This window comes from Rattus norvegicus, chromosome 1, assembly GCF_036323735.1.
Source record: "Rattus norvegicus strain BN/NHsdMcwi chromosome 1, GRCr8, whole genome shotgun sequence".
NCBI lineage: Eukaryota > Metazoa > Chordata > Mammalia > Rodentia > Muridae > Rattus > Rattus norvegicus.
This window is the reverse complement of record NC_086019.1, coordinates 187,052,237-187,077,868: the sequence shown is the minus strand read 5'-3', so window position 1 is coordinate 187,077,868 and position 25,632 is coordinate 187,052,237. Positions and strand designations below refer to the sequence as shown.

At 45.1% G+C, this 25,632-nt stretch overlaps 1 protein-coding gene and 1 long non-coding RNA gene across 12 annotated transcripts in view; one reads left to right on the top strand and one right to left on the bottom strand.

The window, feature by feature from the left end:
- The window catches only part of Tnrc6a (trinucleotide repeat containing adaptor 6A), a 154,308-nt gene that overhangs the window by 68,896 nt on the left and 59,780 nt on the right, over positions 1 to 25,632 (bottom strand). For 3 of the 10 annotated variants that reach the window (XM_063263199.1, XM_063263213.1, XM_063263192.1), the window contains exon 1: positions 166 to 1,754. The exons of 6 other annotated variants lie outside the window; for them this stretch is intronic. In XM_063263199.1, the coding sequence (XP_063119269.1) occupies positions 166 to 170 (5 nt within the window). In that variant the 5' untranslated portion in view covers positions 171 to 1,754. 10 annotated transcript variants of the gene reach the window in all.
- LOC120099930 (uncharacterized) overlaps positions 16,197 to 25,632 on the top strand; it is a 35,828-nt gene continuing 26,392 nt past the window's right edge. The window contains exons 1-3 of one of the 2 annotated variants that reach the window (XR_010060839.1): positions 16,197 to 16,330; positions 18,619 to 18,883; positions 20,166 to 25,632. The exon at positions 20,166 to 25,632 is cut by the window's right edge and continues 26,392 nt beyond it. This is a non-coding gene — a long non-coding RNA (uncharacterized LOC120099930). The remainder of the gene's footprint in view (positions 16,331 to 18,618; positions 18,884 to 20,165) is intronic. The other variant, XR_005499451.2, reaches the window with a different exon arrangement.

The window sequence follows — 25,632 nt, the reverse complement described above, 5'->3', positions numbered from 1 at the left end:
TGTAACCCGCGCGGTACCGAAGCTTCCCGGACCGCCCGTGACTCCCGCCCAGGCCCGCGCCCTCGGGGACTGCCCCGCGCCGCCGCCCATCAGCCCGAAGGGTCCTGCGGCAGCGCTGTAGGCTGGCTCCTGGCCCCGAGTGAGCCTCCCCTCCGGTCCTCTCACCTCATGTGTGTAAAGTGCACTAGCGCGTGGGGCGCGGGGAACGAGGCTCGCGAGCCTCAAGCCCTCCGCAGCGCCGCGGGGACAGGCCCGAGCCGCTGCACCAGCGCCATTTTCTACACCGTCCCGCTGCCGCCGCCGCCGCCGCCACCGCTGCCGCCGCAGGCCCCAGACCGGAAGTGAATGCCCCACTCGCAACCCCTTCCGGGGGCGCCGTGGCCCCGGGGGCCCCCAAGATGGAGGCCCTAGCAACTAGGCCTACTGGACAAGGCAGGCACTTGGCAACTGTCTGACGCGGCCGGGACCTTGCCGGAGCTGCCGGGGAACTCCGAGATTCCCCACGAGCGGCTTTGGGGCCTGGCAAGAGCGGGGCGCAGCCTTTCTCGCCGAAGCTATCTCGGGCTTGACTCCGACCATCCCCTCCTCCTCCTTTACTGCGACACAAGTTTCCTTCCCCTCTGCCCGGCCCCTCCCTTACAGAAACACTCCTTAAAAAAAAAAAAAAAAAAAAAAATCCAGCAAACCGCAAATTCCACCCCTGCCGCGGCCAGACTAGCCCGCGCCGTTTTTTAAATTCACCCACATCTAATTACTTTTGACCTTCAGCCAGATTATTTAACCTCTCTATTTGTGCCTCTTCTCAGGTGAAGAATGAATACCAGAGGCTTCGAAACGATTTTGTGCCTCAAAATTTTACACACCCTTGACTCAGCAATTCCACTTGCACGAATTTCTGCTCAAGAAATAACCGTTTGGGGTATCACTTTTAAGAACTTCACAATCGAGATATTAACTCGAAGCACTAAAAAGATTGAAAAACTAACTGCAACCAGCTACCAAGTCCAACGTTATGAGGTGGCATTCAACGCAACTACTTGCGGTGCCTGGGGTGTTGGTTACAATAAAAGGATGAAAATGCAGATGCCATACTAGTTCTCAGAAAAACATGTGAACACCCAAACATGCTTATATTTGTGGACACTGTAAGATACATCTCTGTAGATAAAATATGTAAATCCACATGGAGATAAGATACAGCAATATAATATGTGAAAATACAATTATTACAACTACTTTCTAAAATTACAGTGTAGACACATACCTGAAAGAAAACAGTAAGATACATACCTAAAGGTTGATGCAGCAATATAATACATTAAGACATAGTTATTATAATGCACATGGGTGTGTAAATATTCAATGCATAAATATAATATCTGCATAAATCTGCATATAATCTGCAAAAAATTTCTTCTCTACCTAAAATCTACTCCCCTTTACTTTCTCAAACTCACTCGGCAGACTACTTCCTTTTGCTCTTTTCTATTCTAAGTCCTTTAACTGGTTTAAACCTGCTCCAGTCTCTCCTATGAAACAAGCTCTGTGATTGTCTGGCTCTGCTCTGAGAGGTGTGTTGTGGTAAATAAGTTAATGAATGGATGAATGCCCAGAAAGGAATTAACCAACGTGTTAACTTCTGTTTCGCATTTTTCTTCTTTTAATGTTCTTAATTTTATGAACCTATAAACATTTTTTGGAAAAAAATTACAAGTTGTAAAATGAAGAATACTAAATAAATGCTAGTAATTTTTACATTTTAATGTTTTTGTTTTTGTTTTTGAGATGGGGTCTACTCTATAGTCTTGGCTAGCCTAGAACTCTCTATGTAGGCCAGACTGGACTCAAACACAGAAATCTGCCTGCTTCTGTCTCCTGGGTGCTAGTGCTCTACAATATCAATCTATCTATCTATCTATCTATCTATCTATCTATCTATCTATCTCTACATATACACACACAGAAAGGCAGAGAGAGAAAGAGAGAGAGAGAGAGAAGAGCCCTTCAATTTTAAATAGGCCAAATCCCAGTTAGGTTCTTTGTTAAATTGATACAAACTGGAGTCATCTGGGAAAAGGAACTCCAATAGAGAAAATGCCCCCATAGAATTGCCTATAGATAACATTATAGGCATTTTCTTGATTAGTAATTGATGTGGAAGGCCCCAGCTCATTGGGGGTAGTACCAACCCTGGGCAGGCTATCCCAGGTTGTATGAGAAAGCATGCTACAAGTCATGGTGAGCAAGCCAGTAAATAGCATACTCCTCTATGTCTCTGCTTTAGTTTCTGCCTCTAGGTTCTTCCTGGAATTCCTGCTCTGATTTCCCTGTATGGCGGACTATAAACCATAAGCTGATAAACTCTCCTCCCCAAGCTGCTCGTCAATATAGTGTTCATCACAATAGAAGACAAGCTAAGATAGGACCTTCCCGTCGCCTTTGTTTCTGTCAGTTCCTGTGATTACCTCAACACCCATCTTCTCCATTCTCTCTCCCTTGCCTTACCAAGAAGGTTAAGTGACTAGACTAATTCACAAATTATAATTTTGGAAGGTAAGGATTTTTCCTCTTTATCAAAAAGCACAATTGGGGCTGGAACGAAGAGCTCTATAGTTATAAAAACACTGGCTGCTCTTCCAGAGAACCTGAGTTCAGTTCCCTACACCCACATGGTGGTTTACTCTATAACTCCAGTCCCAGGATAGTCAATGCCTTCTGGCCTGCTTAGACACCAGGCGAGTGTGTGGTACACAAACATATACACTGGAAAAACACTCACACACATAATTTTTGCAATGCTGAATATAGTAAAAATAGATGCTAAGTAGCACTATGCCCCTGAGCTATATCCCCAACTTTTATTTTTAAACTTTAGAATGTCTCCACATTAATAAATAGAAAGAACTTGGACACATGTACTTGTAGACACTTTCCTGGAAAGAGTGTATTTACTTCATTTAATTAAAATTTCTTTAGTACTTATTGTATACTATTCTAAACTGTTCTAAGTACTTTATACAAATATTAATTAGACACTAATTGTTGTCTTTGTACCTCCCACTGAGGTAGGGTATTACCCAGCCCCTGTGCCAAAAGGTGTGATTAATTTTCCCCAAAATCATGTAATAAGTGATTAAGAGTGTGTGTGTGTGTGTGTGCGTGCGCTCACGCGCGTGCATTTGTATATTTATACAACCCCTTGCCATCCCAAAATGGTGATTACTGATAATATAATCCACTATATATAATTAATCTACCAAATATAATCATTTCAAATATATATGTACACACACATACATACACACACACACACACACAAGCACACACACACACACACACACACACACACATACTATAAAGGAGATAGTAACAATGCCGTTCAGAATATAAATGCTCAGAAGACTGCATATAGGAGTCTATGTTCCACACAGAGTCTGGCATACCAGAGTCAAGTCAATTATACCGCAAAAACTAACTATTGTTAACTAACTAACTAACAATAGTTAGTTTTTGCCCAGACTATTGTTCTAGAATAGAGAACGATTCTAAGTCAAGCTCTGAGCAAACAGAAAATAAATTCACTCGTTGTATTAGTCAGGGTTCTCTAGAGTCACAGAATTTATGCAATGGTTCTATATATTAATGGGATTTATTGTAATGGCTTAAAGTCTGTAGTCTGACTAACCCAATGATGGGCAGCTGTGAATGGGAAATCCAAAAGTCTAGTAGACTATGAGTCTAGTAGGCTGCTCAGTCCACGAGGCTAGTTGTTCCAGCTGGTCTTCTGTGTAAGCTGGAATCCCGAGGAGGTAGGCTTCAACAGATCTGCTGGCAATTAAATGCAAGCAGGTGAAGAGAGAGCCTTCCACCTTCAATTATCCTTACGCAGGCCTCCAGCAGAAGGTGTGGCCCAGATTAAAGGGGCATACCACTACACCTGGATCTGGAACTTGCTTTGTCCCAGGCTGATCTTGAACCCAGAGATCTGCTTGCCTCAGTCTCCTGAAATTTAAGTCTGTACTACCTTGCCTGAGCTTAAGATTTTCATGGCCACTATGCTTCAAGATCTCCATGTTACGATCCGGGTCAGAAGCCTGTGTCTTCCAGCCTCAAGGTCTGGATCACAGGTGTGCCCTCCATTGCTGGACTGCAGTTCATTCCACAGGCCGTCAAGTTGACAACCAGAAATAGCTGTCACACTCAAATAGCTTGGGTTTTGCTTTTGTTTTTAGAAAGGGTCTCACTACATCTGTGAACTCTCTGTGAAGACAAGGCTGACCTCCAACTCACCAAGATCCTCTCCTGCCTCTGCTTCCTGAGTGCTGAGATAAATGTCTACAAAGTGTTACCAAACTGTATTACTAAGGAAATAATGACTAAAAGTCTGTAGACATCCAGCACAAGTGCAATGTGGTCCTAAATGATTTCTGTGTGCAGCTGATTAAAGCTGAAGACCTGGATCCCAGCTGGATGTTTCATTAATGAACATTTCTATGCTATCCTAAAAGAGCCGAGGAGTACACCTCAAGGAAGTCCGATACTACATTGATGAAATCATCAATATTGGACGGGGTTGGCAGAAAAAGTATGTTGTCATGGAGACAAATGGCAGGTCAGTAGTAACAGGACCAGTCCCTAAGCTATTCCAACTGGAGAACTGAGGAATAGTTTTAACTTTTCCTCCCGTCTCTCAATGTGATGCAAGGCATTTTATTTTGGAAATGTCTTCTTAGGTTTTTCTTCCTTTCTTCTCTCACTGATACTCCCCAACATACTTAGAAAGTCCTAGGGTCCCTTCCCCCAGCTCCTCTTTTTCCTCTTTTTCCTTATGGTGCCATACTTTACACAAAACATGACCACCACCCCCGCCCCCATCTATAGTGAAAGCTTCATGCATTATGACAGATATACTCATGTAGTAGCCACAACCACAATCAATATAAAAGAGTTCTCAGGAAAACTCCCTTGTGCCTCTTCTCAGTCTCTTTCTACAGTCCTCTCCCATATGTTCGCTGGGCACCAAAAAAGCCTAGTTTTATATCACCATGAATCAGTACACTCATTACAGAAGCTCATACAAATGGATTCACACAGTATATACTCTTTTTCTGTCTGACGTCTAAGATTCATTTCATGTAGCATGCACAAAATATGTTTCTTTTATAGCTAATATTTCATTGAATAGATATACCACAATTTGTTTGCCCAACTTCCCATTGATCAGTTATTGTTTTTAGTTGGGAAAGGGGCTATTATTACTGTTCAGTGGACAATTATGGGGCAATTTCCTTGACCTGAAACATTACCTTCTGGAGATGGGAGGAAGCACTTACAAGTTTGGGGAAAGCTGAAGCGTCTGATTCACAATGTTCCTCTCCAAGGTTGCCAGCAAGAGTTGCTGAGGAGAACAGGCTTTCTAGCCAAAGGGGCTGCATGTGGTCATTATGTGAGCTTCCGGGCGGGCACAGCTTTCCTGAGTGGTCCGGGCTGTGGTGAGCTTTCTAGAGATGAGGCTGCCTTTGAATTACCCTCATTCCCATAACTCCTCACCCATGTTGCTGTAAGTAAATGCCTTGGTTGTTAGTTGGCCTTCAGTGACACTATCAATTTGGTCTGGGGTAGATGCTCCATTTAGAATGAGTTCATCCACACCTCCCCAGGAAAACAATATGTACATGTTTTCGTTCTCTTGGGAAAATACCTAGTGCTATAGTTTGGGTTATAAACATCCTTTTTTCCCCCTGCATGGTATTACTGGGAGGTGATGGAGTCTTTAGGTAGTAGGGCCTAGTGAGATCATCTCAAGTCTTTGAGGGTGTGCCCTTGACAAGGACTGGAAACCTATGCTCCTTTTCCTTGGCTACCTTGCACTTCTAGAGTGGTGTACTCTGAACCCCAAGCTTATAAGCAATGGGGTCACCTGATCATGAGCCAAACTGTCCAAAAATGGGGAACTGGAGAAAAACAAAAACAAAACAACCTTTTTCTCATTCTAAGTAGATTACCTCAGAAGTTTGTTATGGCAAGAAGGAAGCGGACCAGCATACCTCCAGAACAGAATTGCTGCATCCCAGAATACAAGCGTATTTAATGATATGAAAAACAAGGGAATGTTACTAAAATAATCTGTGCCCACTTGCATTCCCAAGTGGGTGAAGGGTCATGATTTCTCTCCTTCTAGCAGTGTGCATGCTCACATGGTAGTGTGTTGGGACAATTTCCATACAGCAGCCTGGATGCTCTTACTTTAAATAAAAACACCACCATCACTACCACCACCATCACCATCATCATCACCATCATCATCATCACCATCATCACCACCATCACCATCATCATCATCACCACCACCATCATCATCACCATCATCGTCATCATCATCATCACCATCATCACCACCACCACCACCATCACCATCATCACCACCATCATCATCATCACCATCACCACCACCACCACCACCATCATCATCACCATCATCATCATCATCATCATCATCATCATCATCATCTTACTGTCCATCTTAAAATAATACAAAGGCATTGAGGGCTCTGGACTCCAAGTGTAATATCTTTATCAACCCTCCCTCCCTCCCTCCCTCCCTCCCTCCCTCCCTCCCTCCCTCCTTCCTTCTCTCCATCCTGATGGTAGCTGTGATCCTGACTTTATTTCTCCTCCCTGGCTCACCTTGCCTCAGGCGCTCAGTCTTCATTCTCTAAAGGGTTCCTGACTTCCTGATCAGGAGACCAAGCTTCTCTTTATCTCTTCACGTCCCTTTACTGACTTTGATGCTTCCAATCACATACTCTGAGCTATTCTGGACTTCCCATAGCATTCACCACATTTGTAATGAAACATCACTGCCGTCTATTTATTCTCTGCATCTCCTGAATCTTTGAAAAGTTGAGAGAGCAAGGCACCTGCCTGCCATATTCCTCCATCTCCACATGTAGCAGAATGCCTGGTGATGCTTGTTAATGAACAAAATACCTTCCCGTCTCTGCCTAGCTACTCCTTCTAAATATACACGTCACTGCCAAAGTGGTTTTTCTAGCGAGTAAATCTAATGAGCTCCCACTGCCACTAAATGCTCTTGAATGACTCGAAGGCTAACAATTCTTGAGTAGTTGCAGTCTATAGAACGCCATCTGAAACGCCTCACACAATATCAAAGGCCTATGGCAGTCTACCCTGCCCCGTATCTCAGAATCCCTATTCTATTATCCTGGGACATTGAACTACAGCCAATCCCTTGTGTCTTGCAGTAGCTCTGTGACTTGAACGTGCTGTTCCGTGTAAATGGAAAACCTTTCCTCCCCATTGTGCCTACCTAATGAATTCTATTTCAGAGTGGAGTTCAAATCCCGCCTCCTTTGCAAACCTTCCCTGAGATTCTCTGATTCTCATCAGGATACAGATGAATCGAGTCCGGATAGTCATTTGCCATCATTCTAGTTCCCTGTTACTGGAGCGAGAGCAAAGGACTCCTGGAGCATTCAGGATTGGAGTCTCACAAGTTTTCACAAGTCAATTTACTTTATCCAGCCACCACTGACATGTCCAGTCTCAGACAGGAGAGCGTTCATTCCCCCTTGTGTTGGCTATATCGCCAATCCCCAGCTAGTGCTCAAGAGGCCTAAACACTGAACAGAAGGTGTCTGTAGACTAAAGAATAACAAATGTCACACACACACACACACACACACACACACACACACACACACACACACACACCTCCTCTGGCATTTCCTGAATGTGTGCTAAGGAACATCATCCTTCTGCCAGGCAACTGTCTGTCACCATCAGGACCTCTGGAAGGAACAGGATTCCTCTAGACTTCCCTCAGTCTTGGTCTCTTCAACTACTGATTTCTGTTACAAATGCAACAGAATTCTTTCAATAGCGCCCTAGCTTGCCACCAGACCCACCAGGCATCTTCGCGGCTTTAGTGAGGATCAAATAGGTACCCCCTCTTTTGACTAGGTCCTAGTTACAGCCAAAGGAATCAGTTATTTCTCCCTTCTTTCTCCAATAACACCCCTTGTCTTGTCATCCGGGCCACCCTCCTCTGTTCCCAGTCTACAGGTTTCAGCCCAGAAATGCCCACGTTAAGTATTTTATATTAATGATGCTTATGCCTTCTGACCAAGGTTGGAGGTAATTTAAACATTAAAATGCACTATCCTTGTAAGGGCTTATAGCAACATAATGGGAATTATGTGTCTACATATAGATAAATATATTCATAAAATCTATTCATTCATTGAAAGTCTGATGATTCCAACCAAGATGGATTAACTATAATATTTCCCTTCTCTCCCAAAGCAAGTTAAAAAACAAACAAACCAGAATGGCCTCTGAGTCCAGAGTCCAGGTTAGAGCAGTGGCTCTCAACCTTCCTAATGTCTCGACAGTATAACACAGTTCCTCATGTTGTGGTGACCCCGACCATAAAAATCATCTTCGTTGCTACTTCATATTGGTAATATTGCTACTGTTATGAATCATAATGTAAACCTCTGTGTTCCTCAAGGGTCTTAGGGACCCTGTGGAAGGGTTGTTTGACTCCTCTCAAGGTCATGACCCACAGGTTGAGAACTGCTGGACTAGAGTATCAGATAAGAGAGAGTTAGACAGACACCTCACCGAGCCTGTAAGGGTCCTGTTGAAAACCAAGTAACACATGTGTGTCATGACACTACTTGAGACCGGGGATTAAAAACCACTCAGGTGTAGAACAAAGAATAATATGGCTTCACAGAGACTGTGGGTAATCAGGGAAGAATATACTCATTGGCCCAGGGAAAAATCATAACATAGAACCAGCAAGATGGCCCAGCAGATAAACGCACTTGTCACTAAACCTGATGACCTGAGCTCAACCTCCCAGCCACAGGTGATTATCCTCTGACCTCCACAGGAGTACTGAGACATGTGTCATCGTCCCCCCAAGCAAATAAATAGATTAATAAAAACATTTTTATTAATAATTAGACAGAGCCTGACACCTCAGGTTTGGTCTCTGGGACCTCAGAGTAGAAGGCAAGGACTGTCAGTTGAAAGTTGTCCTTAGACTTCCACATATGTACTATGGCACATGGCGGGTAGGGATGGAGCACACAGTCTCACTCACAATGCATATGTAAATAGGTAAGTGTAACAAGAAATTTAAAATATACAGTAGAGAAGATCCCCGGTGCACTGGGTGCAGAAGAACGTCACATGTGTGGTTGGGAGGAGATTCAGGGACAAAGGAACAGATGAAATATTTGAAGATACAGTGTAATCCCCCCATTTCCCACCCCCACCCCACCCCACCCCTCCAGTTTGAGAAAACCATAGCCATGTTCCTGTCATGGAGACTTCCCAGCAAATCGATGGTAACCTGGAATTGTTCTGTTGGGGTTTTTTTTTTTTTTTTTTGGTTTGTTTGTTTTTTGTTTTTTTGTTTTTTTTTTTACTGAATGAATGAGGATGAAAAATGCTCCAATGGCTTCCTGGTTCCAGGATATAGCAACTCTCGCCAGACATTCAATCACTTTGATGTTAAACTTGCCAAGATCCAGAACTACGAGAAATAAATTTTTGCCTTTTACAAAGTAGAAAAAAAATGAATGAATCATCCAACTAAATCCAATCAAGGTACAGAAAATGTGATTTCTACATATCAAAGGACGGTAGGCATCGGCAAAGAGGTGGGCTGTTGACAGGCACAGCATGGAGGAATTTCAGGGTTTATCATACTGATAGAAAGGGAACGTGGCAGGGCCTGAGGAAGATGACAGAGACCGGATGATTCAACGTATAAAGTTCCAGAAAATATAAGCTATTTCTTAGTGATAGAAAAGCTGTCAATGGATGCCTGAAGACAGGAAGAGTCAGGGGAAAGACGAGAGGGAAGGATGACAAGAACAGGGGAAATGTTGGGAGACGACAGATATGTTTGCTATCTTGATTGTAGCGATGGTTTCACAGCTGTAGGCAGATGTCAAAACTCATCAAATTGCGCGTTTTAAATATGTGAATCAATAAAGCTGTTTCAAAAGACTCTGATGAGAAACAGGGTGTTTACATAATTTTAAAATACCTCCCACAAATTGCTTATAAACTAAAGGCGGGAGGGGGATTTCATCTCAATGAACTGATCAAAGTTAGCATCACTGAGGCCAGCACGCATGAGTGTAGCATCCCTGGGAGGATGCAAGGAGAAAAAACGTAGCATCACTCCATGTCCTTCTGCCCAAGATGTACAATCTGAACATGGTCATGAAGAACCCACACACATTAAGCTTTCCAAGATCGAGCTGGTGGCTTTTAGGGTGCCAAGATTTTAAGTAGCAAGAGGAAAATAAAGGAACTGTTGCTAGCTGAAGGAGACCGAAGCCAGGTCTGGTGAAGTGGACCTGAAGTCTTAATTACTTGTGAGATGGCTGTGAGGAACCAAGAATGTTCAAGGTCAGCGTGAGTAACTTAGGGAAGGTTTTTTTTTTTTTTTAAAGGTTGGAGATGTAAAGATGTAGCCCAGTGATAGACCATTTGCCTAACATGAGTAAGCTCTTTACCTAGTGAGCCATTTCCTTACCCCTCAACTTATAGTGTGTGCGTGTGTGTGTGTGTGTGTGTGTGTGTGTGTGTGTGTGTGTGAATAATCTAGATTTCTTTAGGAAGAGTTCCTGTCTATTCTCTATAATTATGAAAGATCTTAGTGTATTAAAGCAGTTCTCTCTTTGTCTATGTTATGGACTGTAAAGCGCTTTTATTTTATAAGTAACCTTAAATGAAATTCAACTTTTTAAATGACTATGCTGGGGATTGAACCCTAGCTGTTAGGCAAGTACTGTAGCACTGCGCTCCAAACATGCAACGTTGCTAACCACTGAGTTATTTGCCTTGGCCTAAGATACTTTAATACTCTGTAGCTATGTTAAATTTAAGCATCCATTCTTGCTTCTTTTTAGTGTGAGTTTGGGGATCTCATTTCTAAAGTTTTCCCCCAACTCGAGACCACAGGGGAGGCCTCCCTTCAGGTCTTCTTCCTGTTCCCAGTGCTGTCGCTTGTGTCTCGTCTTAGTCAGTCCTGTGGTTTAGATCTTCAGCGTCCCCTGAAGGATCACTCTCCAGGTTGGTACCACTGAGCCGTGGAAACTTTCTCTAAAAACATGGATACACATACCTTATTTTTATGTCTGTATGTGCTGTGTGTGGGTGTGTGCATGGGATTCTTAAGTGTTCACGGAGGGCAGAGGAGTTCATCAGATCCCTTAGAGCTGGAGTTTCAGGTGGTTAGGAACCATCATGGATGTGGGAGCCCAGACTCTACCTCCTACAGGAGCAGGGCACACTCTTTATAGCTGAGCCATCTTTCCAGTCCTAGATATTAGAAACTTTAAAAAGTGGGGCTTCCTGGGAGGTCTGCTGGTCACTGGGGTGTGTCCTCGAAAGAGATTGTGGGATCCTTGTCCTTCACTCTCTCTCTTGAATTTTTCTGTGTATGCATGTATGAATACATGTTCATGTTCATGTGTGTGTGGGTATACATGAATATGTACATGCGTGTATGTTGTTCAGATGGTAAAACTCCACAATTTTTTTAATTCGGTTCCATCTGTATCGGAATCACAGTGGGATTCTTTGTAAAAATTAACAAGTTGATCTGAAATTGATGAAGAAATTCAATGGAGCCAGAATTGACAAAATAATCTTGTAAAAAAGAAAGTTAGTGGTCGGGGGTATAGCTCCATGGTAGAGAACTTGATTAGTGTGACAGGGCCAAGAGTCCTATCCCCAGGGTGTGCCCTCCCCACCCTTTCTCTCTCTCTCTCTCTCTCTCTCTCTCTCTCTCTCTCTCTCTCTCTCTCTTCCCCTCTCCCTCCTCCCCCTCCCTCTCCCTCCTCTCCCTCCCTTCCCCTCTCCCCCCTCTCCTTCCCTTCTTTCCCCTCTTCCCCCTCTGCCTCCCTCTCTCCTTCTTTCTCCCTCTCTCTTTTTCATACACACAGTAATAAAGTTGGAGGACTTGTACTGCTGGTTGCCAAGAGGGCACATTAATTTAGCAGTTTGAGAATGCTATTAAAAATGGCCACACAGGTCAAAGGAATGGAGGTGACCGTTCCAAGATCAATCTCACACTTACAGTCAATTTAATTCAATAAGAAAGTCAAAATAACTCAGAGGAAGGAGGGTTTTTGTTGTTGTTTGGCTTTTTTTTTTGTCTTCTAAGGCAGGGTTTTTTGGTGTAGCTATGGCTGTCCTGGAATGTCGTCCAGCTATGTAGTCCAGCCTGGCCTCAGAGATCTGTTTGCCTCTGCCTCCCCAGTGCTGGAATTAAAGGCATGAGTCACCACCTTGAAGCTGGAAAGGAGTGGGGGGGTTTTTTGTTTTGTTTTGTTTTGTTTTTTTAAACAAGGAACATTGGAGCAAATACTATCCAAATGCAAAGGAATGAAGGCAGTCCCCGTGACAAACTATGATTTTTGTTTCCTTTTGTTGTTGTTCCTCCCATACATTATGTATACACATTAATTCAAGCTGGATCAGAGATGAACACTAATAACTACAAAACGCCCAGAAGAAAACATAGATTTTTACAGTCTTAGGCTCATAAATCTTTATGATGCCGGGCTTCGCAGTAATTCCTTAGCGAGGACACTAAAAAGCACAAGCGACAACAATGAAAAGGGAAAAGGGACAGCATCCAAAGAAAGCAGACAGTGGATGGGCCGAAGGAAACATTGACCAAGTGAAAGCACTTTATTATGAGAAGAGTATCCGCACACCATATTTCTAGCAAGGGGCTACAGACAGAAAGTAAATGAGGAGCTCGTATCACATAACAGACAGGCTCATAGCTCCTAAGCATCACACAAGCAAGGACGATGTCAATAGGCTAATGAACATCCAAAGATGCTCAGGATCTCGAGCTAGGATGGGAGGTGTAAAAGTAACAGCGGGCAAAGACAAGAAGCATAAGAGTCATCGTGTGAGCACAGACCAAAGCAACGATGGGATTTCATTTTACACCACTAGGAAGGCTGTCATCAAGAAGACGGTTAATAGCAAGTGATGACAAGAATGTAGGTAAAGTGGAATCCTTCTGCCCTACCCACGGGAATGGCAAGGGTGCAAAAAGCCAGACTCTCGTTGGACCTACCAACACTAGGTGTTCCCCTAAGGGACAGAAAAATGCACACTCCAACACTTACACATAAACGTGTATTGCACATTACTTTCTAGCAGTCAGAAGTACAGATAATTCAAACGTCTATCAACTGAGGAATGCAGAGATGAATGTAGGAGCTGCACATCCTGCTCAGTAAGGTTGTAGTAAAAACGAGTAGGCAGCTGGGGCATGCCATCGACAGGATGAAACTTTGGGGTACTTTGCTAAGTGAAAGAAGCTGGACGGGAAGGAGCCCATGTTATTGTTTGATTTCATTTACATGGACCGTCCTGAACAGAGAAATCCAGAACAACAGGAAACAAATGAACAGCCACCTAAGACTGGGGCAAGAGATTGGAAGATTACGGAGTGATAGTCTCGACAATGTTCTCAAATTCTGTTTATGATTCTGTGAATATCCCCAAGCCTGTGGCATCGCACCCTTTTGAGTGTGTAGATTTTTAGGGTCTGTGGATTGTGTTATAGTTCAATAAAGCTACTGCCGGACATGGCAATCAAACATTGTGCCATCGTTTAGTGGAACGTTGGACTACTCTGCTGTGACCAGAAGTGTTTAACAGAGCCATGTAGGAAAGAAGGCAGGAAGTTTGCTTGAATGGAGGCAGGCATTATGGTCATGCTGGTAGTCTCTGCATCCAAGAACCTAAAGCAGGATTTCAAGTTTCAGGCCAGCCTGAGCTACATGTGAGACCTGTCTCAAAACAAAACCACATGCACATGCTGTCATTACCAGACCATAGGAAACTGGTTGAGCAGAGGGGTGGGAGTGGGTCTGTTTACTGAAGGACGGGGAAAGATTGAAGCTTCTCACATGATTTTTACAGATTCTTTTTACTTTGTATGCATGCATGTGGGCACACACGTGTCAGGGTGCATGTGCAGAAATCAGAGGACATTTTTGAGAGACGGGTTCTCTCTTTTTACCCTACAGGTTCCTTAGGCTTGAACTCTGGTCATCAGGACTAGCAGCCAGCACTCTGACTCCCCACTAACCCTCATCAGCTCAAGATTTGGGCTTCTCGGGAGCGGAAAGAACTAGCAGAGGGGGAGGGGGTTGGGCAGGTAGGAGACAGGCCATCTTCTATAGTAAACCCAGAGAGATGGACAGGTAAACAGAAGGAGCTGTTCGGAAACCCATTACTTCATACACAGCAATTTGTTTCTTCTTATTTGTTTCAATAAGAAAGAAAGTGGCAAATGAGAGAGGAGATAGCAGGGCCCTGGGTCTGAAAGAGGAAAGTTAGGAGAGTCGGGCAGGGCTGAGACAGAGCCTCAGCTGCAAGCAAGGAAATAGATTGTACAGGGGCCAGCGAACAAGAGCTGTCCCTGGGCTATCTTCTCCTGAGTCATCTGAGGCAGGCCAGACAGCCCCAAATGCTTTTGGAGTTACTCACTCTGGCCTTGAGCCTTTCACTGTCTGGACACTCTCCTCTAGACTGACTGCCTTTTGGCATCCTTTCTCCCAGAACTGAATGTTCTTCTCTAGTGAGGGCCGCTGCAAATCCACCTCCCTGGTTCTATACCATATGCATTCCTTAGCTCTCTACCCTCGGTGCCTGCAGCACATCTCACGATTTCCTCGCACTAGGACAGCGAAAGATCAACAAAACAAAACAAAAAACACCAGGAAAATATGTTAGCCCAGGGGTGGTAGGGGACCCACTAGTTATGCTGAGAAGTTTACCATGATAGCGGAACAACAGAGAGAAAAATAGGGTCAGGGATTTGGGATGGGCTCTGGATTCTTATTGGTTTAAGCCAGCCAGCTAGGCAAAGGGAGCAGCCACTCATCCTGGACCTATTTACTGAGCACAGCCACAGTCCCCTGACTGTGAAGGTCCAGGCCAACTGGAGCTCAGAACATCAAGAGAAAGGGGAACGCAAAGAAACTCTCAGGGCCGTGGCTGCCACCCAACACTGGCATTGTTGCCGGGCCAAGTATCTAGGCACAGAGAGCACAGGGTGCCTGGCAGCAAGGGGCAGGATGGCATGTGAAATGAACAACAAGCACAGCCTTTGCCTCAGAGCTGGACTTAGAACATGCTTCAGCTGCTGATCTTCCTGGGGCACACTAGCGTCTGGCTGGTTGCTAAACCTCTCTGAGCTTCCAGTTTCCTCATCTGCAAAATGCAAGATCCTAAAACCCACCCCTGGGGACTGCTATAAGAAATAGATCCCAGCCTGGCAGGGGTAGCACAGGCCTTTAATCCCAGCACTTGGGAGGCAGAAGCAGGTGGATCTCTGTGAGTTAGAGGTCCTCTTGGTCTACAGAGTGAGTTCCAAGACAGTCAAGGCTACACACAGATAAACCCTGTCTTGAAAAAAAAAAAAAAAAAAAGAAAGGAAGGAAGGAAAGGAAAGGAGAGAGGGGGAGGGAGGAGAGAGAGGGGAGAGGTGGGAGGAATACTCTTCAGGACTCTCCAGTCCATCTCCAAACATCTGTATGTGTTAGCCCTCCCTCTCAAGCTCCTAGCACAGAGGCACACTGAGGAAAATGGATGCTCCTGGCTACCCTTCTGGTCTTTTCTAGAATCTTTCTTCTTCTCGGAAGCATTAGTCTGTGCCCGTGGATTTTCTCTACTGCACATACTTCCTCCTAGGACACATTCGGCACATATAGACTCTTTACCTGCCCACTGCGCGCTGCCTCCCCCACCCCCACCTCCACACCTTGTCTGTGAAGGCAGAAGAAAGCTCTTGCTCACGTATACCCCAGTTCACAGCACATTTCCACCATGTACTCAATAAACACGTGTTGATGGGATGAGGTTTTAAAGCGAGGGATGTTTAACCCTCGACCCCCAAGCCTCGCTGACTCCTAGGTGGAACAGAAATGTGAATTCTTGACTGGCCCATAGTTTCTCTTAAACTGGCCCCCAAAGACTGAGGTGAGCTCAAGGAAGATAGAGCAGACTGCAGAGACTGCATGGCTTCTAGTCTTGGTTCTGCGGCTTCTCAGCTCTGAAACTTGCCCTTTCTGTGCGTTGGCTTATTCATCTATGGAATGAGTCATACGGTTGCCATGGAGATAAATAGGCGGCTGGCACAGTGCTCCTAACGGCACCTGGAACATAGTAAATACTGCATAGGAACCTCCGCACACTGTTCTTCCTGGCTGCCCCACTGGTTCCTTCTCCTCTCCAGCTGGCTATGGTGAGCTAACCCAGTTACACTCGTTACTGTTTCCACTGCTGCAACAAAATATGGGACACAAGCAGCTCAAAGGAGGGAGGGGTTATTTTGACTCCCATTTCAGGGATACCAGCCCATGATGTCGGGGAAAGCAAGGTGATTACAGAAGCTGCTGTGGTGTGGAGGGAAGCTTGGAGCTAGTCACACTGTGGTGGCAGAGAGGAAGCTCAGGCCAGAAGTGGGCTAGCCTCCAGAATTTCCATGGCCTCTCCAGAAAGCACCACCAGGATGGCACAAATGTTCAAATACATAAGACTGGGCACATTTCAAACCACTGTGGCTGATGGTGCCACAAATGTTACTCAAGCCAATCTGGGGGAGTCCAGACGTTATATCAGTTAAATGGCCTCCAGCCACCGTTTACAACCACTAAGACTATGGATATCCATGCTTTATTATTGTTGTTGTTGTTGTTTTGTTTTGTTTTGGAGACAGGATTTCTCCTTATAGCCTTGGTTGTCTAACTCTGTTTTTGAGTCAAGGTCTCTCAGTGAACCTGAGAATTTCTAATTTGGCTACTGTGGCTGGTTCAGCCTGCCTCCAGGGGACCCTCACACACACATGCAGATGTGTGTGAGATGACAGGTTACACCAGGAGTTTTTAACATGGATCCTGGGATCCAAACTTATTGCCTGACAGCAAGCTCTGTTTCCTGCTGAGCCACCCTCTGAACCTCCTTCCCTTCTCACCTAGATGAACTGCAAGGACATGGAGGAGCGTACGGGTTCTGTGTAAGATCTGGGACAGGCCCAAAGCTGCAGTTCAGGCAAGGTCCAGGTGCTGCTACTGTGGGTCCATGGACCACACTTCACCTTATGAGACCCTAAACAATGAGAATTTCTCTTTCTCACCAATCTGTGTAAAAAGACAAAGAGAGAAACAAGTTTACCAATAAAGGGGCCAAAGGAGATTAGGAAGAAGAAATGTGGGGCTGGCAAGATGGCTCCCAGGGAGCTCTGGTTACTTGAGCTATAGCCATGGAAAAATGTTAGAAGGAGAGAACCGACTCCCCAAACCTGTCCTCTGACATCTACCCACGTACAGTGGCATGCACACACTCGTGTGCACACACAAATATCCTATGTGAACCCACGTATAGAATAATAAATTCTAAAACATTTTCTAAAGCGATACTTAAAGTTGCCCAGGCATAAGTAGTTCTCTTCCACTGTTTCAACATTTTAAATGATCAGGACTGAGGACTCAGCGACTCTCACCGCCTTGGAATGAGTGCTTACGCTTCAGCCCTCAAGCTCATGACTAGGGCAAAAGGAAGAGATGGGTAAAGGCAAGAACGGGTTCTGAGTGCAACCAGTTAATACAACAGTACACACTATGCCCAGATGTTTGAAACAAAGCCTGTTCACATTCTAGTACCCAAAGGACAAGAGAATGTTTAACATGGCTCAGTTTGCCTCAAACACAATGACAAAGAATGAGAGAAACGGACACCAGGCAAGTAACTGAAGTTAGGTGCAGTTCGTGCTCATTTCTAGAATCACACACATACCACCTGTCACCCTCAAGATGACGGGGTCACTATTACAGCATCTCCCCGGGGGCCTCTAACGTTCAGGCTTACACACTGGGACACTGGGGTGGGAGCAGATTTTTTGAGTGCTGGTCCCAGAATGAACCCTCATTTGTGGCTCCTCATCTTTAAACTAAATAAACACCTTCGTCACAAATTCTTTTGAAGGAAGCATCTCAAACCCTGGTTCAGGAGCCTAGTACAGTTCTTCCCTCCCCAGCCATCAGCTGCCAGGGGAAGGCACTCTGTTTTCCTTTTGGTTGGCACTGCTAAAAACTTGGAAAAGAACTGCTTGATTCAAAGGTCAAGGGGCGGAGCCTATGACGGAGCCTGAGCCAGCCAGTGCACTCTTTCTCCCTAACAACCAGTGATTGGCTCAGGTTTAGGACATGACCAAAGGAGCCTTCAGTTCAGTCATCAGAGACTGAGACAGGCAGATCTCTGAGTTTCAGGCCTGGCTGGGTAACATGGGAGATTCCATTTAAGAAAGAAAGAGAGAGACGGAGAGGGAGAGGGGGAGGGGGATGGAGAGGGAGAGGGGGAGGGGGATGGAGAGGGGGAGGGGGAGAGGGAGGGAAGGAGAGAGAGGAGGAGGGAGGGAGGGAGGAAGGGAGGAAACGGTCTTAGTGAGCAGCCCTGGTTAACCTGGAACTTGTTTGTTGCCCAGGCTGGACTTGAACTTGTGGTGAACCTCCTGCCTTTGCCTCTGCCTCCCAGGTGCTGGGGTTGCAGGTGGGTGACACTGTATTTGGCTGTTCACTCATTTCCACTCACTGCCCTGCCAACAAAACCTCTTCTGGTGAGAACATGCGGAGTGTGGCTTTACTTCCAGGATGCAGGAAGAAACACATCCACCAGGAACTCAGAATTGACATCATCTCAAGAAATGATGGTGCCAGGTGGTGGCTGCCTGTGATTATCTTTTCAGACAATCATTACTTTGTGCAAGTTGCAGTTGGCAATGCTGCGCGTTCGCCACAGGGTAAGTAAAGATTTGGCTCAAATCTGAGACCAAATTAAGATTTCTGACGGATAGTTTAATGCAGTGTCTGCCATATAACTATGGTAAATATTAGTTTTTCCCCAGGGTTCTCCCTCAAACCAGTCCCTAGTATGGTGTCAAGTATCTAGGGCTGACTGCTTCTTAAACAAAGAGCTTTTAACTTCAGTAGTATTACATAACATTTATGGGGTGTTTTTTTTTTAAAGGTGCATCGGGTACATAGACTATGGTACAACATGGATCCTAAAGAAAAAGGAAATGTGTAGGAAAATATATGAAAGGATGCACACAAAATTCACTGACCTGGGCCAAGAAGAGAAGGCCAGGGATGGTGGTGGTAATTAAAAGAGACTTTAGCCTGAGTACGGTGACATTTACTTTTAATCCCAGTACATGGGAGGCAAGCACAGGCAGATTTCTATAAATTTAATGCCAGCCTGGTCTATATATCAAGGGCTATAAAGAGAGATTCTGCCTCAAACAAACAAACAGACAAACCAAACAAAAATCCAAAACACTTTAGCCTGTTATATCTTAAGTTTTAAGCTTTTAAATGAGAATACATATATACATATATGTGTGTGTATATATGTTACATACACAATTAAAATAAGTTTTTATTTTCATTATCACATTTTGTTTATTTGTGTGTATATGTATACACATGTGTACCAACTCTAAAACACTTAAAAATTTATTTTATTTAGCATTTTAAAAACAAGCTATCATATAATTTAAAAAAGAAAGAGTGTGCCTGTCTGCTTTACCCCTGAGGGAGTTGGGAAGGCAGTGAGGGGGTGGAAGCTGGTCCTCAGGCATGCGCTCCTCCACTGCATGGCATTCCTCAGCCTCCCTTACTTTGTGACTATTGGGACTCGACCACGGGTTTCCACAGCTACATGGTTTCTTTTGCATAGGAAAAGTTCATATTCTTCAATCTGGTTGACTAATAGCTTAAAGTAGCTCAAATTTTCTTTTTCCTAAGTCTGTTATAGGTCTATTCTAGTCCATTCACTAGGGTGTTTTTGTTTTGTTTTGTCAACTTGATAATGATGGAGTCATCTGGAAAGAGAGAGCCTTAGATTGGCCACTAGGCAAATCTGTATGGTTACTTTCTTAATCGATGAGTGATATAGAAAGTTCGGCCTGCTGTCGGCAGTGCCATGCCTGGCAGGTGGTCCACGGATATATAGGAAAACAGTTTGAGAACGCTATGTAGAGCAAGCCAGTGAGCATTGTTCTTCCATGGTTTCTGCTTCAGTTCCTGCCTTGGGGTCCTTGTCTGTGAGGAGCTGTCCTCACATACTCCATTACAAGATGGCACCGGCATCCGGCAGAACGCACCTAGTAAAAAGGGCAATACGCAGGCGCCTGGTAACTTCCCTACTCAAAGGGACACGTACGCTTTGGTACGTCATCTGGCATAATTGGCAGCGACCAGTCAGAGAGTGACACGTCCTAGGTGAGGATAGTTTCCTATATAAGGGACGGTTATTCCTCACTTGGCGTCTCCGCATTGTAAGCTTATGCTCTCCCTCTCAAGACGCATTAAAGCTTTTCTGCAGTAGGATCCTGTGTGTGCCGCGTCGTTCCTGCTGGCGAGACGTAGCGCGGGGCACTTGTCCTGACTACCCTTCATGATGGACTGTTTTTCTCCTCAAGTCATTTTTTTTTTTTTGGTCAGTTTTATCATAGCAGTAGGAAACCAAACTAAAACACTAGGTCTCCAACAAACTTCACGTAATCCTTCCTTAGAAACTTTAACTTCGGAATAAACAAACAAACAAGCTGGGAGCTAAGGTGGGCCAGGAAGTGGATGCTACCCAGAAAGAATAGCAATAAGACAAGCTGGGTCTTGCAGGAAGTCTTAACCCTCTTCACCCTCCTAAACCCTTTCTCTCTTTTCTCATGTTGGAAAGATATCACTCACCTAAGTGAAATGCATTGGGCTTGGAGCTTTGTATGGTCAAAACAAAGCAAGGAGGTTGCTGACATAGCTTAGCTGGTAGAATGCTTGCATAGCATGAACAAAGGCCTGGGCTTGATCTCCAGCACTGTACAAAGACCAGTGTGCTGCCCCACACATTTCTCATCCCAGACATGCTCCTGTCTCCACCTCCTATCTTACAGAAGTGCTGGTATAGATGTTTGCTAGCATGTCTGGCTTTTTGTGGGTTCTGAGGATCTGGACTCAAGCCCTCACACATATGCAGCAAATACTTTACTCACAGAGCCAGCCCCTACCTTACCTATTATTAAGAAGAGGTGTTGCTTTGGTGGTCAAGTTAGTCTTGAACTCCTCGCTCAAGTGATTCTTCTGCCTTAGATGCACACCACCTTGCTGGTCAGAGCAATGTGCACATTTTGTCTTCCAGCTTTGGATGGCCTTCCCATCATCTGCCCTGACGACATCTACAGCACACATCCACCCACAGTGTGGTCCTGCCTTTCATCCTGAAGCCTTTCCACCTGAGAGCTTTTCGAAGTACTGTGTCCCATGCTGTCACTTAGAAAGAACATTTGCCATCTCTTAAAACTCACTCAGATGCCTGCCTATTCCCTATTCAGGCTCTACTCCCATGTTACATGTTTACACCGCTTAGGATGTTCCCGGGCACTTTAAAGGCCAGAAAACATACTTCCACCTGGATTAGGTGCCAATGGGAATCCTGATCTGCATCAGTTGGTAATGCGTCTCATTTGTCCGGTGGCTCAGCTCTCCATAGACAACTTTCTGAAGTTCACAGACAGAAAGCAGCTGTAGTAGAATGCTGACCTCATACTCTTATGAACAGTGTCCAAGAACATGGGACTAAAGTTTCTCCTCTCCATACTGAGGATGGAATGCTAGGCAAATGTCTACCACCGAGCTACATACCTACTCCTCAAGGCCAGCAAACCTTAAGGCTCTCTTCAAGGCTTATCATAAGACCTTGTCTGGCTTCCCTCTGGACCTTGTTGGGCTGAGTTTATTCATTGCACATCTGTATTTGTGACTTGGGAGTTGTAAAGCAACTCACAATTCCAGGACAGAGTACATGGTGTTGGTGAAGTCATGGAGACGGGTGCTTGAGGCCATGGGTCACATTGCATTCAGAGTGGGAAGCAGGAGGTGGAGGATGCTGGTGTTCAACTTCTCCTCTCATTTCCATTCAGTCTGGACCTGAATGAACGTGAGTGGGATGGTGCCACGAAAGGGCAGGTCCTCCCAGCTCAGCTGGCCCCTCACAGACATCTCCACAGGTGCACCTTTTAGGTAACTAGTTGAAGGGTTAGTCCAATCACTATCACAATACCCTTAACCCACCTTTGTCTCAAGAATTGAATACTCTGTTGAAGTATGGTTGTCCAAGGTCTGGCTCTCTCTTTCTCCTCTCCTCTCCTCTCCTCTCCTCTCCTCTCCTCTCCTCTCCTCTCCTCTCCTCTCCTCTCCTCTCCTCTGTCTCCCTTCCATCCCTTTCCTTCCTTTCTGTTTTTTGTCTCTGTCTTTCTTTTGTTTTTTTCCAGACATGGTTTCTCTATGCAGCCCTGAAGGTTCTGGAACTCACTTTGTAAACCAAGCTGACTCAGAGATCTGCCTGCCTCTGCCGCTCAAGTGCTGGGATTAAAGAGGTGCATGGCTATGGTCCGGATTTCTTAATTGGTTACTGACACAGACAATGAACTATTATTGGGTTTGTGTCAGGTTCCAAAGTCCCTGCTTCCCTGTTGCTGAGGACCAATGGTGAAAAGGAGGTAGAAAAGGTATTGAAGAAACAGCAGCATGCCCCTCACACTTTCTTCCTCAAATTGTTATTTGGAACAGCATTGTTATTTCAAGTATATGTAAATGAACGTATGACAAAGGTTCTATCAGATAGGAGAGAGAAAAGATCTACTCAAGAAAGCTGGATAGTCGATGACAGCGTGGCTTCTTAGTGTACTGTAACTGGAGCATGAGGTAATAACCTAGAGAGTCTTTCCTGAACTTACTAAAAAGGTCACAGTCAAACGGTAAAAGAACGAGTTTGACTGCCACATCTTGGTTTTGTTTTTGTGACAGGATCTCACACTGTAGCATAGGCTGGACTGGGACTCATCACCTATATAAGCCAGCATCAAACTCTCAGTAATCCTCCTGCCTCAGCCTCTGAAATGTTGAGATAACAGGCAAGAGCCACCACATGGCATGGGCCAACAGGCACGCGTTGACTCCATCTTTCATTTATTCTAATAATGCCAACCATATTCTTGGAGGTAGAGGTAAGATGGTAAATTGAGGCACAGGTGACCTCTTACATCAAGCAAGGTAGTACAGGCACTAAACAGATAATTAGGGCTGGCGTACATCTCAGTGAGAGAGAGATGGCACGCACGGGACTCAAGCCAGATCTCTATCAAACTGAAGCTCAACGCAAGCCCCTCCTCAGCAGCACTAACCAAAAAACCCCCAAATAATGACAAGGTAACCAAGGGGACCGGAAGGGTGGCTCACGTGGTAATGTGTTTGCTATGCAAGCATGAGGAACTGAGTTTGATTCCCAGAAGCCATATAAAAAATGCTGGCTGGCGTGACCCACGGCTGTAATCTTAGGCTGGGGAGGTGGAGACAGGCAGATTCCAGCCTGACCTAATTGGTGAGCTCCAGACTAAGAAGACTCTCGAAGGAGGTAGATCGAGTTCCTGAAAATGACACCCAAGGTTGTTTATTGGCCTCCACACATACATGCATGTGTGAGCATACCTCCCCAACACACACACACACACACACACATTAAAATATAAATGAAAAAAGTTAATCACACAGATGCTCCAATCTTTGCTGAGGGTCTGCTACTCACCATCCTCTAGTTCTTTAGGAAATCCCTTCTCCACACTAGCAGGAGGTCCTGAGGCAGTGGAAGCCCACGGCACAGTTGAAAGCACCACAGTAGGACAGGAGGCGAAGTTTACTTATCTTTTGTTTGTTTGTTTGTTTGTTTGTTTGTTTAGGGACAGGATTTCTTTGTGTAGTCCTGGCTGTCCTGGAACTCACTCTGTAGACCAGGCTGTCCTCAAACTTAGAGATCCACCTGCCTCTGCCTCCTGAGTGCTTGAATTAAAGGCTTACTCCACCACCACCCAGGATGCCAAGGTAAGAAGGCAATCTCTGGCAGACAAGATAAGTAGCTTGCTACAAGGCACACAACTAGGGTGTTGGTGTGGGGACATCCTCTTGGAGACGGTGAGGAGGAATGGAATGAGGAATAGTCGGAAGGTGAACTGGGAGGGGGATAATGACTGGACTGTAAAATATAAAAAGTTAAATTATAACAACAACAACAACACAGAGGTGGTCCATGGAAAACTAAGAACTGAGCCTACTCATGGCAAAACGAAGACTCTTAGTCACAGTGGTGTATGTCACCCCTCCCATAAGAATCCCATTGTTGTCCCCATTTTATAGATGAGAAGACCGAGGCTCAGGGCAGAATTTGTTTAAGGTTACTGAGTCTAGGAGCTAAATCAGAATGTGGGTAGATCTAAGTGACTTTGCTGTTCACTACAGTCCCACACCACCTCTGCAGGGGCCTGTGTCAAGGCCTCAGCCATTCTGCAGTGTCTAGTCATTTACCCATGTCTCTCCGTTCACTAACGCTACAAGCTGCTTAAGAGAAAAAGACCAGGCTATTCGGCTCTGTTTCTCTGGCCCCAGAATAGTTTTGGCGTTTAATCCACTATGCAAATGTTTGCTGAATGAACTAAATAACCGATAACTGGAGGAAGGATTGCTAGGGAAGTTTCCAGACCCAGGATATGGCCTCGGAGATTGTGCCTGAATCTGTCTTCAGCCTCAGTAACAAAGCCCTCCAAAAGGAAGAAAGAAAGAAAATGGGGCGTAGCAAGGATTCCAGACTGGATTCCATGACGTCACCCGAAGTTGGATGTCTGCACTCGTAAACAAAGGCTCTTGTGACATGGCCCCTGGCCAGGCTAGCCACTCAGCTCTTGTGGGGGAGGTGGTTGAAGAGAGCAGCCCCCATGTTGGCCTCTACCCTGTATTCAGCCTCTGGATTTAGCAGGTAACTCCTCCAAGGGAAAACCAGGACAGGAAATCATGTTGCCATGGAGACCAGAGAGGCCTTTCCAGACAGAGGGGAAAATAAACACACTGCGCTTGGACTTAACCCCCACCAAGCCACGGTGGCCTCATCTCCTAGCCAGTGAGGCCCCGGTTTTCTCTAGAAACTTCTAGTGGCCTCTCCTCCAAGTACTCTTAACATCAAGGGCTGAGTGAATGGGTTACTTGACCTAAGCAGTGTCCCTGGGGGAACATAAGCCTGGGGAAAGAGGAGGAAGCCATTTTGTACTTCACCTTCAAGCCTCCTCAGACTCTCAGAACTGGCAACTAGACTCTGACAATGACTAAACATTTATGTTGTGTCTGTTGTATGCCAAGTTCTACCTGCTTTAGATTTATTGAACTCATTCAGTTGTCATGGCAATCATTACTTTGATACTTTTCCTAGCCAGGAAACAGACACCCAGAGACTGGGAGGCTCTCCCAAGGTCATCTGAAAGTTGGGAGTGGCACCAGAATTAAGGATACTTTGCAGTGTTAGGACTACAGATTTATTGTATAGTGTGACCGCTATTGTTTGATGAGTCACTACCTTGAATGATTATTATGGGGTTAAATTCAATGTGCAGTTATTGAGCACCTACTGTATAGTAGGTACTGTATTGAGCATGGAAAGAATAGCAAGAAA